Genomic DNA, 18,946 nt, shown 5'->3' on the forward strand with positions numbered 1-18,946 from the left:
AAATAATAATAATAAGGGTGAAATGTGGGATTCACATATAAATCAAGTATAAAAATCAAAAAAATAATCATATCTGACTTGATTGTTTATAATTCATGATGCATGATCAAAACCAAAAGTTTCTGTGATATGACTGCCCTTGCGCTATTCACCATGTAAGAACTTATTCACTATGTAAGAACTTGTTCACCATGTAAAAACTTGTTCATTATGCCTCAGAAGATTGGAGACTGTTGAGAATTAGGCTTGGGGTTGATTAATGATTGTGCATTGAGTCCCCTATACAGAATTTTATTGTTGTTAACAACCATTTGATCAATAAATATGAGAGATGCCCTCTAAAAATAAAAAAAAAAAGTAGGGCTCCACAGTTCTCTAATACATACCATTAAAGTAGCATTAAAGATTTTCCCACCATATGTCTTGAGTTCCCCGAGGATCTGGAGATAATTTAAACGTAGCTGGGCAGCAGAAATAAGTTGCTTAAATGGAGACCGAAAAAAAAAAAAGGCTGTTAGGTCAGAGTTATTCACTTGCCTAAAATCCAGACAATGTTGAAAACGCTTTCCTTAAGGCTTCACAACAGATCGCTGGGGGAGTCAGCAGAGGCCACTGCTACTTTACCTTTTGTCGGGGTTCTAGCAAATTCTGGTTTCTCTTCATGTGGAAGCTAATGGCTTTCTTGATGTCTTTGCCCTTCATGTTTCGCAGTAAAGTTGGAGATATAAAGTTCTCTATTCCCCAGTCTTTCCTGCCATGAGACATTGGAGACAAGGAGACCCATTTTTACAGTGTACTTGGCTGTAATGAAGAGTATAATTACATTTAATTCAGTACTTAGTGTTCCCAGAATACTGCAATTATAAGCCTCTTTCTCAACAAAAGACATGCACATATATATGTGCATGAATATATATATATATAAAGTATATTTAGATATTTACACACACACACACACACACACACACACACACACACACACATTCCATAGAAACCTCAGCCATTCAGGAATTAAACCCCACTGACCTTTCTGGGAGCTCATTACTTTTGGTGTGGTGTGATATTCTGTTAATCAGGTCAGGAGATCTCAAATTTTTTACTGCATATAAGTGACAAATAATGACAACAAATATATAACACACTCTCATGGGGCAACATAGAGCCCCTATGAATCCCTGTGTCATGCTTTAGAATGGTACCAGCCTGACAGCCTCAAAATCCCTCAAAAACCTCATTAAAAATACAGATTCTCAGGTTTACTCCCTTGAGATTTGGCCTAGTCTATCAGGCATAGAGCCAAGGATCTGTTTTATTTTCAAATAGGATTCCCATTTTAATTCTGATACACAGGCAGGACACAGCTAGTCTGGGTGACACTGCCCAGAGCAAAGTGAGAATTTTTAAGCTAAGAATCAGGAGGTGTTGGTGTCCCAGGACTTGAAGCTACCCTAGTAGGAATATAATGCAACATGATTGGCTCACATAAAATTAATTCCCAAGGCATTTGTGCCCTGAGAAGAACTTTACACTGAAGTTGTCAACCCATTTCCCAAGACATTCACCCAGGAACTGGGAATTTACAAAGCGATCCTATGTCATTTCACTTGGAGTTGGCTTCTGCCCCAGAGAGAGCAGCCAGATCTGATATCTGGGGTAGCCAGGCTGGGTCAGGGAGTGTGGAGAGAGAAATGGCTGGAAAGACAGTGGGTGGACACATGATGGGTAGGTGGGTGAATGTAATTTTCTGCAGAATCTGGCCATGCTGGCCAGGGACCAGCCACGTTATAAATGCAACACAGCTGTTGTTGATAGGATACAGGAATCCCGTGCCACTCACTCTATGTACTTCAAAGAGATCTTCTGTGGCTGGGCACATGCATAGATCCGCTCCTGGATGTGCAGGGCTGCAAGTCGGAGCGCAGAGCTACATTTCATTTCTACAGCAAAGCGCTCCTGGAGCACGTCACTGCAGCTCTAGAAGAGATTAAATCAGAGGAATTGGGAAACAGTAACAGACGGATCGTGTTCCTAGTTCTTTCAGGTGAAAGGCAGAAGGACCAGGAGATCAGCATGAGACCCGACTGTGCCCATTCTTGGCTGTAAGACCTGGTTTAAATTACTAAGGCTCTCTGAACACTGGTGTCTTCCCATTGCTAAATGAATATAGTGGAGTCTACCTTACAGTTTCTGTGAGGTTTAAATCAGACAATGCCTATGAACACAGGTATAAAGGACACAGTATTAGACAAATATAAGGTGATGTTATCATTTGCTGCGACCATTTCTGTAAGACTTTGGGCAAGGCAATCCACCTAGTTTGAGTTACCCTGTCTGTAAAGTGGTGGTACTTCCCAAATGATTCTTTATCAGCAGAATAAAAATGCTAGGGATCTTACTGATGGACAGTGACTGTAATGGGGATTGTGGGGGGGACTTGGTGAAGGGGGGAGCCTAGTAAACATAATGTTCTACATGTAATTGTAGATTAATGATAACAACAACAAAAAAATAAACATGGAGAAATGAGAAAAAAAACGCTAGGGAGGTAGAGTAGAAGGAGCACCAGGCTGGGGTCAAGGGACGTATATTTGGCTCTGGACCAAACAGGTGACCCAGCCAAACCAGGTGACCTTTCCAAGACTCAGTTTCACTCAGTTTCATCATTTCTAAGATAAGGCTTTGAAGCACTAAAGCCCCTTTTAGCAATAGAAAATTGTAACTCTAAAGATCCTAAATGGTGTTAGAAAATATATCACCTACATTGAGGACTAAGCCTAAATTTTGTTAACACAGTGCAAATCTAACAGAGCAACTTAGTGAGGGGAAAAAGGAATTCTGAGGGATAGTGAGGCCCAATTCAGATAAAGTTATCCCCTATCAGGGACTTGCTTAATTGCCTTGAGCCCATATTCAAAATAACCCAATGTACTATCTTTGAGAACAACCCTTGTTACTTTAGGAAGAGCAGACCCAGTCACCTGCAGGTAAAGGTATTCAAAGGCCACCGGGTCTTCTTTCAGGAGGTCCAGGGGGTCCTTGGGAACAAAACACACTCTGAAGAGGCAGCGGTAGTCATGTGACTCCTCCCTTTCCACCACCTACAATGGGTAAGCGAGATACCATTAATCTTCAAATTGTCTCTGTTCTTGCAGTTGTTCTACAAAACAATGTTTAAAAAAATAATGAAACATATTCCCCAGAGATTTCAATTTTAGTGCCTTCCAAGATAGCCACTGACCTTTGCTCCTTACCTGACTTCCCCATGGGTATAAAAAGCAAAAGTTTCAAGAGAGCCAAGTTTCCCATTGACCCCATCAACTTGTTCTACTTTCCAGAACAAATGTTTGTTTCCAGTTTCTTATATGCCCTTCCAGAGGCAGTCTATGTATGTGAATGCTACTATATGTATATGCTTTTCCTTTCCACAAATAATGGTATGCTATACATTTTATATATATATTCTGCATGCTACTTTCCTCATTTCATTTATCTTAGGGATTTGATTTTCTTTTCCAATGCTAATGGGAAGAGAAATAATAAAAGAAAAGTTTGCAAGCAGCAGTATTAGAAGGTGAGTGACTAGGGTAAGAATTCATCTGCAATGAGGTATGCTCAGAGTGGCTCCCATAAGGTCATGCCTTGCTCATGCTGTTCCCCTGCTTAAACAGCACTTTCTCCTCTTCCAGTTGTTGAAATCTTACTCATCTTTGTAGTAGTACACACTCAACAAGGGTTTGTTGAACTGACCCGTGTTTGGCTTTAAAAAGTCGGTACAACAAATCACTGCATGGTTGAAAGACCAAGTGGTACAGCCAGACTGTGTTTGTTCTACCAGGAGGGACCATCTCAGGGGGAAGGTCTCACAGAAAGGGCTTAGACACAGCAACAAATGCATCCCCAACATGGTAAAGACAGCAGGTTCAAGGGAACATCATCAGAGCCGGAGGCAAAAGATGGGCCCTACGGGCTGTTACCTTGAGTAAGTCTCCTTATCTCTCTAAGCCTCTGTCTCCACATCTGCAAAATGGGGCCCTGTCTATCTCAGGAAAATCAGTCCTGGTTCTCACCCTATTATCCCTAGGCTGAGTGAGCTCTGTGCCTTCTGGGCACAAAAACGTGCATCAAACATGCAGGCGTGCTGAGGCCTCCTGCAGAGGTTTTGGCTGAGGCATGGAGCTTGCCCAGCCCGGGGCTCCTCCCCACAGCAGCAGGCTGTACCTGCTGGATGAGCTCCTCCTCGTGCAGCAGGTGCAGCCGTGAGATGTTGTACTGCTCTTCCAGCGCCAGCGCAAAGTACTCCATACTCCGGATCGACAGCTTCTCCTTCACTGTGAGGATGATGTCCTGCCAGGCACAGGGAGGCATCAGGGGTCAGCCGAAGAGCAGCTGACCCTCCTGCTCAAGCACAAAGCAGGGAGGACTTCCCCGACCTTCTCTCTGCTCCTTGGTACAGCTGGGGAGAGGAAAGCCTGTGCCAGATGGGCCCCCTGACCACTCAGGCAGAGGAGTCTTGACAGACCGCATGTGAGACCTCTCAGCGCTCCTCTCTCTGCACCCACTGCTCCCCTCTCCTCGGGGCTCTGGCACCACTGTAACGGCCATCCTCGCTTGCATTACTTGGAAGTCTGATGACATCTACTGGGGGCTTACACAGCTCTTCAGGGTCTCCAGAGTCATCCTATCTCTTGAGTCTGCATCTTCAGCTGTTTATCAAACAGAATCCCACCACCCACCTGCTAGGAGACTGTGAGAAACTGATCTGATGTTTCTGAACCTCAGTTTCTTCCTGTGAAGTGGAAGATAATGATGCCTCTTCTCAGAGTGGCAAACACAGGGTGGATGATAATAATGTGCCACATTCCCTTCCTTCACTACAGCAGCCCTTTGTCTTTACAAGGTTTTTTCTGTCTCAGGGCATCTGCACATTCTGTTCCCTCTGCCTGGAACACTTTTCCATGACTCTTCACAAGGTTGTTCTCTTTCTCTTCACAGAGGCCTTTTCTGGTCACCGTATCTACATGTGATTGCCCCTGTCATTCTCTGTCCCAGGGTCCTATTTATTTCCCTCATCAATATTCAATATTATTTTCTTTAGTAACAGCTATATTCTTTAATAAGAGACAGTACAGTAAAGTTCAGTGAATGGGTTATAGACCTAAATTACCACTACTAGCTGTGTGTCCCTAGATACATTGTTTACTCTCTCTATTCCTTAATCTTTTCATCTGCAAAATGGCAATAATATCTTTTTATTGAAGTATCATTGATACACAATCTTACATTGGTTTCAAGTATACAGTATACAACACAGTGATTCAACAGTTACTCATATTATTAAATCCTCAACCCAACTAGTATAGTTACTGTCTGTCAACATAGAAAGATGTTACAGAATTACTGACTATATTCTCTATACTGAACTTCACCCCCATGGCCAACTGATATCATGATTGAAATTTTGTGCCCCTTTCTCCCCTTCACCTATTTCACTCACCCACCCCAACCCCTCCCCCATGGCAACCACCAGTCACTTCTCTGTGTCTCTGAATCTACTGCTGTTTGCTACATTTTGTTTTGTTTTGTTTTGTTTTTAGATTCCACTAATAAGTGAAATCATATGGTATTTGTCTTTCTCTATCTGACTAATATATTTCACTGAGCATAATACCCTCTAGGATCATCCATGTTATTGCAAGTGGTAGGATTTGTTTTCTTTTTATGGCTGAATAATATTCCATTGTGTATATGTACCATCTCTTCTTTGTCCCTTCATCTAATGATGGACATTTAGGTTGCTTCCATATCTTGGCTATTGTAAATAGTGCCAAGATATGGAAGCAACCTAAGTGTCCATAAACATGTCTTTTTGAATCAGGGTAAATTCCTAGGAGTGGAATTACTGGATCACATGATATTTCTATTTTTAGTTTTTTGAGCAACCTCCATACTGCTTTCCACAGTGGCTGCACCAATTTATATTCCCACCAACAGTGCAGGTGGGTTCCTTTTTCTCCACATCCTTGCCAATACTTGTTATTTCTTGTCTTTTGGATAGGGGTCACTCTAACTGGTGTGCGGTGAAATCTCATTGTGATTTTAATTTGCATTTCCCTGATGATTAGCAATGTGAAGCATCTTTTCATGTGCCTGTATTCCTTCTTTGGAAAAATGTCTGTTCAGGTCCTCTACCCATTTTTTTAAATGGGTTATTTGGCAGTTTTTTTTGGTGTTGAGGCATCTGAGTTCTTTATATATTTTGGATGTTAACCCCAAAATGGCAATGATATTAACACCTATCTCATAGGGTTTTTGTGTGTATTAAATTAATTTCCCATATAAGGCACTTAGAATAGTACCTGGCAGATGGCAGGTGGTCAATACATGCTAGTTGCTAATATTTGTTTTCTTGCTTATTGTCTTCTACCCCATTAGAGAGTAAACTGCCTGAGAATTTGAACCTTGCCTGTCTTGTGTTCCTTTTTATCTCCCAAACCTGGCATTCAATGATGCTCAGTAAACTTTCACTTAACAAATAAGCATCATCGATGCAGCGTAAATGTCCTGCCAGAACCTCAGATTTAGTAAGTGCCAAACCACTAGGGGCTATGTGCTCCTCATGGCTTCCAAATCTGACCCCTTCCGCTTGCTCCATCACTTCCACAACTAACCGGCAACTAAGTCCTGAAGAGCCTATCTATCTGTTTCTGCAACTCAGCACCACTCATTCAATGCCCACTGTGCACTGGTCATGATGAAGAGCCTATCTCTTGACTCCGTTCCCTCTCTCCATTCTCCCATGTCTACCTTGGCTCAAGCTCACACATATCTATCTCCTGGCTTTGTAGAGTGGTGTCCTGAGGAACCCCTGCTACCCACCTGACCTCCACCTTATATCTAGAGTAGGGATTGTCAAATCATAGCCCTTACGTAGGTCAAATCCAGCCCACAGTTTATTTTGTAATTAAAGTTATATGGGAACACCCATATAACTTTTTTTTTTGTTACCATGGCAGAGCTGAGTAATTGAAAGAGACCCTGTAGCCTGCAAAACCTAAAATATTTACTATCTGGCCCTCACAGAAAAAGTTTGCTTGCCCCCGATCTAGAGGAACTTGGCTAAGCCTTGTGTTAGTTATGCAGAATATCCAGTGGCTCGCCATGGCCCACTTGCCCAAATCTGAACTCCTCAGTTAGTATTAAGGCTCTCAAGTGTCAGCTGCTAATCCACTTTATCTTCTGCTGCTTTTCCCATTGCACTCTGCTCACAAGTTCCATCCACTTATCCACTTGCCAGACTTCCCTGTCTTTGGTGCCATTTCCTGTGCTCAGCATGTCCCTTCACACACCCCTCATGGCCTATTCCTGTTGAAAGCTGGTCCACCTTTCCAAGTCGGCCTCATAGGCCACCACTTCCCTGAGGCCTTCCTTGCCAGCTGGCTGGAAGCTCTGCCTCCCCTGAGCTGCACCACATTGTTTTCATGTCTCATGGTCATGGTCCTGAGCATGCGGCTCCACTCCTGGTTTCTGAGTGAACTGTGCCAGGTCACCTCCTCTCGCCCCCAGGCCCACCCCAAAACTCCAGGCTCACTTCCTGTGGGACTTGGGGCCATCTATTCTGTATCACCAACAGCTTTGCTGGCACACACAAAGTGTCCGTAAATTTTCACTGCTCAAATGACATATTATTTTCCTTGATTTAGAGAAAGAGGGTTTCTAATGTAAAAACTTGGCTTCCCTTGGTAAGGGAAAGGGAAAGAGAACTCAATGATGAGCTGACTGGGAATTTTCCTTTTTTTTACCCATAAGATTTGTGTATGTCCTCCACCTCATCATAAAGAGCTAAAATATTTGCTCTTAAAAATTTGGCGACTGCTGGTAAGTGAGATTAACCAGTATTATACCAGCTGAGCCCTGGCTCATTTCCCCCAACACCATCTATCATCTTGGGTCTAATTCCCCTGTGGTGGCTGCTGTTATTGTGAATCACCAAAGGGGAACTCACTTGAAATAAATCATCCTTTCCATTCCAATGAACTTTGTTCAAAGATGACAGAAGTAGAAACCTTGTCTAATTCATCTGCAAAACTCTGATGTGGAATGGCAGTGTGGAATACAAACAGACCAAGTTGGAAGCCACTTATGAGCTACCTGATCTTGACCAAGTTTTAGGTCTTTTGGGCCTGTGTTCTCATCTGCAAAGTGGGAATAACTTGTCACTTCACAAGGTTACTGGAGACATTAAGTGCCCAGGAGAGTGCCAGACGTGCAGCAAACACTTCACAAATCTGTTCCTCCCTCCCCTTCCTCCTCTGGGCATGGGCTTCCAGGTTCAGGGAGGCTTTCTCCAGCTTGTCCTGCAGCTCGCCGAGGTAAGAATGGGATGAGGCTTTTGGAACAGCTCTAGGAATTGCCAAAGGCAGGTGCTAGAGAGAAACACTGGGTGGGTGCATGTATGTGTACATGTATTTTGTATGTGCATGTGGATATGTGTGCACATGTGAGTGTGTGTGTGTGTCTTGGCTACTGTCCGTTAGCTGTAGCTGCACTGGCCCACCTGAAACTCCTGTTTGCTTCTTCAATGAAGTCTCACTCTAACACTATTTACTCCCTTTTTCAGAAACTATGGTGCCATCCCTTATGTCTATAGATAAAAACCCAAGCTCTGTTGCCTGTCATTCAAGGCCTTCCACAGCCAGCCTGTACTGTCACCCATTCCTCCCACAAGAAAATGGCCTGTGCCCCAGTCCCGTTGGATTGCTCACTACTTTTCAGAAAATGCCTGAGTTGCTGGCTCTCTGCATTAATACATGTGACTCCCTCAGACGGACGCACCCTCCAGCCTGCCCCTGAAGCCCTGTCCCGGGCTGCCACTGTTGAATTCTTAGTTGCCCTTCAATGCTCAGCTCAGGTCCAGCTTCTTTCCAAAGCTCCCTCTGACATCCTGATGGGACAGAACACCTGGTGCTCCTCCCCTTGCACGCAGAGTGCTTCCTTGGCCCTCTCTTTACAGCCCTTTTTGTCATCCTGCCCTGGACGGCTGGGTGCTCCTTGACTGGCCATCCTCCCTCAACTAGTTTGCAAGCTCCTGGAAGATGAAATCACCCTTTACCTAGCTCTGCACACTCTCCCTCCCCATCAAGGACCTCATATGGGGAAACTTGTTAAATGTAAGTTGAACTGACTTAACTGCATATTGAACGGAATATGCAGGGGCCTGGGCCTGCCCTGATACCTAGCCTGCTAGCCTGGGTTTTTAGCTGCTCTAGTCTGTTGGTTGGCAGGTGGAATCACATACAAGAGGCAGGCAAGTCCAGGGGTTAAGGGTGAAGGCTTACAAGTTGTAATATGACTTTGGGTACTACTCCTCTTTGAACCCTGATTTCCACTTCTGCAAGATGGTGACTAGGAAAAAAACCTATCTCGCTGGGAGGTTGTGCAGCTAAATGAGGTAACACAGTGCTTGGTTTATTGCAGGGCTTCAGTCCAGGGTGGCTGTGAGACTGACAAGGCAGTTGCAGGGCAAGATGCCGGGGGGCCCTGGGAGCCAGCAAATTCTCACTGGGAAAAATAGTCAAATTTACTGTTAATACCTTCACAGTTGTATTTGCTTCAAACTTGAACGCTTTGGTCTGTCCATTCTCCAAGTACAGCTTGAGCACATTGGGCATACACAGCAAAGAATTACCCTGGAAAACATAAGAGTAATGGTGGAACTGGCCTTTCAGATCCCCGGGAATGACAAATCCTCAGTTTCCCTTGCCCTCTTGGGGTGGAGAGCAGGATTTCTAACCTCCTCGCCATGTTAGAGGCCAATTCTTGGCATTTGGAGGTTTCTCTAACAGAGAAGGCCTATGCTGCACAGAGAGTGGCCTGCTTTTTTGAAGGACAACAGGAGATATGGTGGAGAAGAGTGAGACCCGCCACCAGCCTACTGAGGGCCCCGGGAGCCTGCAGGATGGCTCACAACCATCAGCTGACACTTCGCTGCTGGCTGACACCCTTCCGGGATGCAAGTTAGCAAGTCAGATGACAAGCAGGTATATTCTCCCCAGGGCCTTTCTGAGATTCTTAGACCAGGCCTTGCGGGGTTGGGGTGGCTGGGGGGAAGCACACTCCCTCAGAGACCCCCACCCCACCACTTTCCTGCTGTATTCCTGCAGTGAAGCATCACCAAAAGGCACAGGCTGCCCGCCACCTGCACTCATCCTAACTCTTACCCCGGACTTGCTGGATCTTCTAAGAGACTGCACTCTCAGAGGGCTGTTTGGGAAGGAGGCACAGGACTGGTCTGTGTTTGGCAACCGCATGTCAGCCAGAATTCCTAGGGTGCAGCAGGCCAGGGGACTAAATCTCCTTGGGTATTTGCCTAAATCCCCCAGAGCCAACGGTCATAGAAAGTGATCTCTGAGCATTTGGCAGCAAATAATGAGGGCCCTTAGGGCTGGTGTATTCTGCAACCAGTGAGAGGTTCTAGAGTTCCCAAGATTTGAGCTAAAACTGCCCTCAGCTCTAATCTCTGCAAAGAGTTTGTATATAAAGCTCACATGAGTAAAGAAGTTTATCATCTTTTTTAAAAAACCTGACAGACTTTTTCAGATGAGACCCTTGCATCTTCCAGATACATGGGCACTTGTATCTTTTAAGCAAGACTCACACTCATTACTTTCTATAGTTTTTTTCTGAAAGCACAGTATTTTTATGGAGGAAAAAGGAAAACGTTCATATCCCAGTGTCATTCCACACTCCATCAGGGATGAGGGATTTCAAACTGCCCACTCTGTCATCATCTCACTCCTCTGTTTTTTGGGTGTTTAGAAATCTTAATCTTTGGATTTCCCAAGTATGAAATTATTTTCCTTGGTACTTCATTGTTATTTACAAAGAACACATCTATAACAATATCACATAATTACCAGCACTTTTTTCTAAGGCTTCTTCTAATTTTTATCTATACCTGCAAATAGTTTTTAAATGTATGATTTTATATTCATTTTTTAGTCTATGCATATTTTATCTGTATTTTTTCATGTGGGCTTAATGTTTATAATTTGATTGGACTTAAAATATTCTATTGAGTTGAAATACCACAATTGACTTAACCATTCTACTGCCCTAAACATTTAGTGCTTTTTCCTATTTTCTGATATTTAAATATTACAGATATCTTTTATCTTCAATACTATAGATATCTTTAAATACATGCATTTTTTGCATTTAAATTATTTTACAGACTAAATTAATAGGAGTGTGAGCCTTAAAACTTAATGAATGCCATAAAAAATAGCCCACAGATCACTCTAATCACTCTATCTGTCCTGTCAGCTGGTTCTAGCTCCTACTTCTCATCATTATGTACTGCTCTTAAAAACGCATATTGAACCTAAATTAAATTTGTTGAAGAGGTTCAATCCATTTTCACAAACATGGAGACACAGGTTTGCAAATATTACTGAGTGACAAGATCTCAGGTCTTTTCTCATTAATGCACTAGGGCTCCCTCTGGGCCCTCACTCCCAGGCTAACAAAGGTGTGGTCGGTTAAATAGCATGACAGGAAGATAAGGGCTCTGCAGATGTGAACCAGATCACCAGGATTTGTTAAAATGGTTATGACTCCCTATTCATTGGTCTCTACGGTGAGAAGACCAGATAGGAACAAGCTCTGACTTGAAAGTTTCAAAATCTAAAATTATTGCTGAATTCAGAAAGGCAATAGTTACAGACCACTGGGGGAAAATGTGTGAATTATGAACAGATGGGACTTTTACCCAACAATCTTCATTAAAAACATCAAACTTCCAATATTTTCCCTTTGCAAATTGGTCTTCTGATCTCCCACTCTGGATCTCCCCATATCAAAACGGACTGGACAGCACTTCATAGTGGAAAACAAAAGAACTTAAGTCACACAGACCTGGGCTCCTGCATTTGCTTGCCATGTGATCTCAGAGGTCAATTGTCTGAACCTCTCTAAGCCTCTGCTTTCTCTTTTGTTAAAATGCATCCCTTGCAGGGTATTGTGACTACTAATGAGTATGTACCTGAAAAGTTTGGGCTCACATAAGACAGGTCCAATAGATGACAGGCTTTTGAAAAACAAACAAAAAAAAACAATCTGTCGCTGTCACTACTATCAATATATAACCCTCAGAGAGGATACTAAGTTTAAAGATTCAAAACGAGAAATTAGCGATTGCAATCTGTTTAAGTTTCATGGGCAGGAGAATGGCGCCACAGAACACAGCCAGTCACAGCCTGTGCTTTCTCTCCCTGGCCCCCACGGACTCTCCCTGTCCATGGTTTGTAGGCACCTTAATAAGGGTGCAGAGAGCCTCCACGAACCCTCTGCACACCCTTTGCATCCTCTCTGCACCGCGGGACTCCGCAGGGGGCTCCGGGCCTGGAGGCACCTCGCCAGCCTCCGGAGGAGTGATCTGGCTCTATGACTCGGATGTACCTGGCTGTGTGCACTGACGAGCACCTCCTCAGCAAAGTGCACCTTCACGGGGTTGGTCTTTAGCCTGGCTCTCTTCTCCTCAGTCAGGAAGGATGACTTGGGAGCTCCCTGCAAAATACAGACACGACACATTTTAGAAAAGGACTTTCATAAAAGCCATTTACATCTCACTTCTTAAAAACAAAAGCAAAATCTCTCATGGCTTTGAGATTCAATTAAAACGCACAAAGAAGGGCAACATCCCATAAATACTCCTTTTCATAAAACCTAGGGATCCCAACCCAGACAATGTCCTTATGTGTCTAAGGGCAGTAGAAGATTCATCTGGTGGCAAAATGGTTGTAGTGTGACAAAGAGAGTTTGCAAACAAGGAGGCCTGAATTCCAACCCAAGTATGGCTACTCAACAGTTGTGAGAACTGCCTCAAACACAAATTCTTATGGAAAAAAACCAGTTCTGTGGGTTTGTGTGTGTGTATGTGTGTGTGTGTGTAAAATGAAACAAAATAACTCTGTGTGAGTTGTGCCAAGTCATTGTCCCTCTTTGCCCTTCAGTCTTCCCATCTGTACCATATGGGAGTTGGATCAGATACCTCCGTGGCTGGTTTCCTGAAGCTCTGACTCCTGTGGCCTATCCTTAGCCCCTCTTGTCTTTTGGGAGGTACCCTCTTTCCCCAGAGGTAAAAAGAGTCATCGCAGGTTGGGATGAGTATGTGGCCAAGCCCTTGGTCTAGACTGTATTAGGCTAAATTGGGATACTTAACATACAGCACTTGCATGACCTAGATCAACAGGATGTGATCTTCCTGGATGAGATCCTGATATGCTATTTCCCAGCCTGGCATGCTGTTTCCTTGGCCTGGATAGGCTTTTAGGCCAGCCTCTAGAATGCTTACATGGGTGAAAGTTCTGAGTGGAGCTCTGCGCCATGCTCAGTGTAGCTGAGGGGAGAGATATGTAACAGCAATCAGGGAAAGTGCTAGAAACAATGTTCACAGACTCAGATATCAACAAACCAATGCCATGAAATACACGGCATGAACAAGTGACCCTGAAATGTGAATGTAAGAAAGTAAGTGTGATGTTATATACAACCAGAATGTTGGTGGGACAAGGCTGATGACTATGATTCAGTATCTCCAATATATAGTTTGCTTTAAAAAAATTTAATAGAAAGAAAGAGAGGAAATGGCAATGTTCCCAGAGAAGAGGTACACCTGTGTGGTAATCTGTCAATTGGAGAAATTACTGAACTTCAATTTGCCTTCTTCTTCAAGCAGAATGGTTTTTCCAAGCAGAAGAGATAGAAGGAATAAAAGGGAAAGAGAAAGTTACAACTTAAAAGTTAGTGATGAGACTATCAGACTACTTTGAACGAGTTCAAGACTGCTATCCTATGAATCTAGCAGCTGGTGGATTTATTATATGTTACAGTTGGCATCACCCACAGTACAGAGAATGGAACAGAGAATATTAGAGGAGAATATTAGAGGTTTCAAGTTTCCCAGAAAATGAACATGGAATATTCAGGAAAACCCATGTTGGTAAGCTTGGCTTTAATTCTTGGCAAAATCTAAGACAAGAGATGGTTAGAGAGCTTTCACGCATTGCTCACTAATAATCAATACAAAATTATCAAGAATAAGTCAGTCAACCAAGTCCTTTTTTCTTTGAAAATAGGATCCCAAATGCATTGGTTCTGTGGATATAGCTGTATTCCTTTATTCTTGCCAAGAACTTGATAAGGTCTCCTATAACCCTCCTGTGAAAAAAGCCAGGTGCAGAGCCATCAGGTGGATTTGAACCTAGTTGGCCTACATTCAAAATCATCCTGATTTTTAAGCAACTCAGGCTCCCTTTGGCTCAGTCCTCATCAGTGGTGTTTAGCAATGCCTTGGATGAAGTCAGAGAAAGTGGACTTAGCAAATCTGTGACTAACACAGAGCCACAAGATGTCATCAGATCTCATGGAGCAGAAACTTGGGAGGGAAGGTAAAGGAACTGGGAATCTAAAAGAGGAAAACAAGAAACTTGAGGATCAAGGACAGCTCTGGGTCAGGCCAGGAATCACTAAGAACAAATATAAGAAGACGGAGGGCGGCAGGGTTGTCGAGGGCTGAACAGAACACAGTAAAGTGAGGGGTCAAAACAACAGGTACAACCATCACCACCCTAAAGACTCAAAGGAGGAATCCAAAGTAAGGGGCAGAACAGAAGAGAGATGCACAGAGAAAAGGAATCCGTGGGAGGCAATCACTGTTCTCTCTCACCCCAGGGAGAGCAATCCTGCAAGAATTAGGCCCAGAACTGGATCAGACTGAAGAAATGTGACTATCCAAGTAATGGAAGAGATGGGGGAGACCTGGGAAGATGTGGTGCCCTGACAAGGAAGGGAGAATGACTACAGTTGATGATGCCTATACAAATATGCCTTTCAGCCCCCACAATTTCCTGCCTGGAAATCTCAGCATGCCAGAACACTGAGCCAAAACAACATGATTTGACAAGGATTACTATGAAGCATGGCACTGAAGATCAAAAAAATCAACCGCACAAGCATGGGATGGGGTGGGGGATGCTGGCTTGGAAGCTATTCATTCGAAAGAGCTCAGTTTTTGGTGAAGCACAAGTTTCACACAAGTCAGCAATGTGACTGGGCCTGCTAAAATATTACCCCAATCTTAGGCATCACTAGCATTCTTGGTGCATGTCAGGAGTGCACCCCCAATTTCCTCTGGTCCTCTCACCACTCGACAATAGATGGAACCGAATTCCTTTCTGGGTGCCACCATTTGGGAGGGTTACCATGAAATCAGAATGTGTCCAGAAAGCTATCAGAGAAGTGAGTATTCAGAGATACACATCTTATGATGAAGAGTAGATGGAACAATGCTTAGCCGGGAGAAAAGAAGGCTCTATTTCCAAATCTTTGAAGAGCTATTCCATACAAGGTAGACTTGTTCTGAACTAGGACTACTTAGTGAGAGTCACAGGGAAGAAAAGCCTCTTTTACATTTGGAACCACTCAACCATGAAGCTATTTGAGAAAGAACATGTTGTCCATCATGGAAAGGTCCAACCCCCAGGCACCACCTGGCTTTACACCCGAAGGTCAGCTCTGCCATTTGTGTAGTCTGGTATCTAAAATACATTGTAAACCACTCACTTGAGCCACTAACAGTAAGAAGACCGTTTAAAGGATATGAACTACCCATTATTCTAGGTTGCTAAAGCTCTTTTTGGGTTCTAAATTAATTCATCAGAAAGCACCAGACCCGAGCTGATAAAAACTCTTTCTGTGCCTGTTTTTACTGAACTAAGAATTAATGCTTTGGAAGGGCATTGACAGGGACAAGTTGGGAAAAGTATCTTTTTGCTACCCTACAACCTCGATTTGCCAATATCATTTCAAAAAGACAGCAGGGTTTAAGGAGGTAGACTAGCATAATGCTAATGAGTGTGGGTTCTGGAGTCTAACTATCTGGAAAATAACCCAGCTCCACCGATTTCTACATGTGAGACCACAGGTGTATGAAGCCACAGTGTCCTCAACTGTAAAAGGAGGATAATGAATATATCTATCTTGCTGGATTTTCTTTTAGTGAAAATTCAGTAAGACATTAAATATCAGTATTAATATAACAAATAATACATTATAAATAATATAAATATAAATCTCTACAATTAAGCCAAAAATATTTTTTTCAAAGAATTCTATGTCCTACGAGTCTTACTTCACATTGTATTTGTCATTTTTTTTCTACCAGACATGCCAGAATAAAATCATTTACTGCACTAAAAAAAAAAAAAAAAAAAGAATTCTGTGTCCTAGAGAAGCAGTAATCAATATCCCAACTTTGAATTTTATAATTCCTAATTAATTTCAAGCTATTTGAGGACTCTAGGAATCCACTGTGGCAAAGATGAGCATCCTGAACTGAAGCAAGAAATATATGGTCATTTGTTTTATGATCACAGAACTTCTGATGAGAGGCCTGAGTGGGTTAGACAATTCAGGGCACTTCCCAGAAGCACCGGGGCCCCCAGCTGGACTAACATCAGCTTCCCCTAAAGGACCTCTGGAGCACAACATTCATTTTCTCTTCTCCTTGGGAACCATATAGGAATCTCAGGAGTGGTACTGGAACATGTTAATTTTCCTCTCCCTATACTTACCATTTTTTAAAAGATACAGCTATAAGCTGCTTCCCTCTTCCTCCTTTAACAGGTGGTACCTTTTGCTTTCACCTCTTGGAAAAAGAGCAGGAAAAATCCCCCACCTAATTAAGATTAAGATGTTCTCTACTGAGATGATAATCAGCTAAATAAAAAGAATCTCCTAACACCTGCACAAAATTTTATGCTGATCAGCTTTCAGTATACTGTTTTTTATACAGTGGTTTCACATTATTTCATAGAAAAATTCTGTTTTGTATAGAAGAATCTCCACTTTTATTGTGCATAAAACACTGGTCTGTCATATTTATGGCAAACATCTTAATCCTACTTAGGTGGTCTTTTTCCTACTCTATTTCCAAAAATAAAAGAGAAAGATAACACTTAAAAAGAAAGATAACACTTGTCAATAAGGACAGGGGACAACAATTTCTTTGCTTTTTAGTATTGCAAAGTTTTTGGACCACAGGAATTTTTTATTTTCACATAATCAAACAACTGTTCTGTTGTGCTTCTGCTCCCTATATGCTTGGGAATTCTTTCTGTAACCTATGACCAGAGACACCTATCCATATTGTCTACATTCTTATGGTTGTTTTTTATATTTGATTCTTTAACACCAAATGGTATGAGATGAGACTTTATTTTTCCCAAATACTTAAAGAAATGTCCTAGTATGATTTCTTCAAAAACCATCTTTTCTCCCACTAATTGGGATGCCATATTTATCACACACTAAATTCTTATGTTAGTATATATTCTACGACTTCCTATTGATTACACTGGCATTGACATTTCAACAATATCATACTGTTTTAATTACTGTAGTTTAAAAATCTGGTACATCAAGGCCATTGTCATACTTTTTAAAAAATATTTTTTCTTTTTTTTTCACTGAAATATAGTTGCTGTACAATATTATATTGGTTTCCAGTACACAACATAGTGATTCAACAGTTATCTACATTATTAAATGCTCACCCTATTTAGTGTAGATACTATCTTCTCAACATAGAAAAATATTAGTTATTATTGATTATATACTCCATGTCATACTTTCATCCCTTTGACTAACTAATATTACGATTGAGATTCTGTGCCTCTTTATCCCCTTCACCTATCTCACCCACCTGCCCCAACCCCTCCCCTATGGTAACCACCAGTCCCTTCTCAGTGTCTATGAGTCTACTGCTGTTTTGTTCATCTTGTTTTGTTTTGTTTTTAGATTCCACATATAAGTAAAATTATATGGTATTTGTCTCTCTCCACCTGGCTTATTTCACTTAGCATAATACTCATCCATCCATGTTGTTGCAAATGGCAGGATTTTTAAAAAAAATTTCTTGAAAATAATCTCACTTTGATATACTTTGTCAAAATCCAAATAAAAGTCCCATAGGGAGCTTGAATTTGCATTAAGCATATACATTAATATATGAGAATAAGCAATATATTAATAATAGTCTTCCCATCAAGGAACATGGTATATATCTTCTTTTTTATTAAAGATTTTTTTTACATCCTTGAGTAATATTCTAGTTTCCTTCACATAGGGCTCACATACTTCTTTTCCTTAAAGTTTTCCTATTTTCTGAATTTTTTCTCTTGAAGAACTAGCTTTTGAATTTATTTATCAAGTTTATAGTTTTTCTGTTTTCCAAAGCATTTTTGAGATTTTAATTTTTATAATTTTCTTTATTCTGCTTTGTTTATTAGTCTTCTCTTTCAACTTCTTGCACTGAATACTTATTTGACCTATTTCCTTATAAAATAATAAAATCATAGGTTATGAATTTTACTCTGAGTATAGCTTTACCTGCACATAAGTTTTAAGAAGTAGACTTCTAGTTTTTAACTTTTTTCTATCTAGTCTATAATGGTAGTTTTGCTTTTCTGTTTTTTTCTATTTTCTACTCCAACTTTATTTGTAAGTGGCTGGATGGTTTTAATTAAGTTTTTGTAGTTATTAATTTCTATTTTATTATACTCTGGAAAAGAGACTTATACAGTTTCTTGGGAGAATTTATATTAGAGTTTTTTTTGGTAGCTTGGTATGTGGTCAATTAGATTAGATTATTAAATGTATTATTAAAATTCTCTATTTTTAGTCTTTATGTGGCCAAGGCTAAGAGGTATGTATTAAGGCCTCTCAGAATGAGAATTTTCTGTTAATTTTACCTCAGTAGTTTTATCTCTTATAATCTGATGTCATACTTTTCCCTGTATCACATGTAAAGGCCTACTTCACCCATGGTGCAGGATTGCCATTTCCTCCCTGTGCACCATCTGTGCCACACCTTGCCCCGTGTTGAATC

At 41.7% G+C, this 18,946-nt stretch overlaps 1 protein-coding gene across 13 annotated transcripts in view; it reads right to left on the reverse strand.

Moving 5' to 3' along the window:
• FRMPD1 (FERM and PDZ domain containing 1) overlaps positions 1-18,946 on the reverse strand; it is a 127,442-nt gene that overhangs the window by 16,797 nt on the left and 91,699 nt on the right. For 12 of the 13 annotated variants that reach the window (XM_073227413.1, XM_073227407.1, XM_073227422.1 and 9 more), the window contains 7 exons: positions 12,457-12,564; positions 9,591-9,686; positions 4,219-4,344; positions 2,979-3,098; positions 1,838-1,974; positions 625-751; positions 387-482 (listed from right to left, as the gene is read on the reverse strand). In XM_073227413.1, coding sequence (XP_073083514.1) covers positions 387-482; positions 625-751; positions 1,838-1,974; positions 2,979-3,098; positions 4,219-4,344; positions 9,591-9,686; positions 12,457-12,564 — 810 coding nt within the window. Of the gene's footprint in view, positions 1-386; positions 483-624; positions 752-1,026; positions 1,805-1,837; positions 1,975-2,978; positions 3,099-4,218; positions 4,345-9,590; positions 9,687-12,456; positions 12,565-18,946 lie in introns of those variants that run through there. The other variant, XM_073227436.1, reaches the window with a different exon arrangement.

Source organism: Manis javanica, chromosome 2 (genome assembly GCF_040802235.1).
Source record: "Manis javanica isolate MJ-LG chromosome 2, MJ_LKY, whole genome shotgun sequence".
Taxonomy (NCBI): Eukaryota; Metazoa; Chordata; class Mammalia; order Pholidota; family Manidae; genus Manis; species Manis javanica.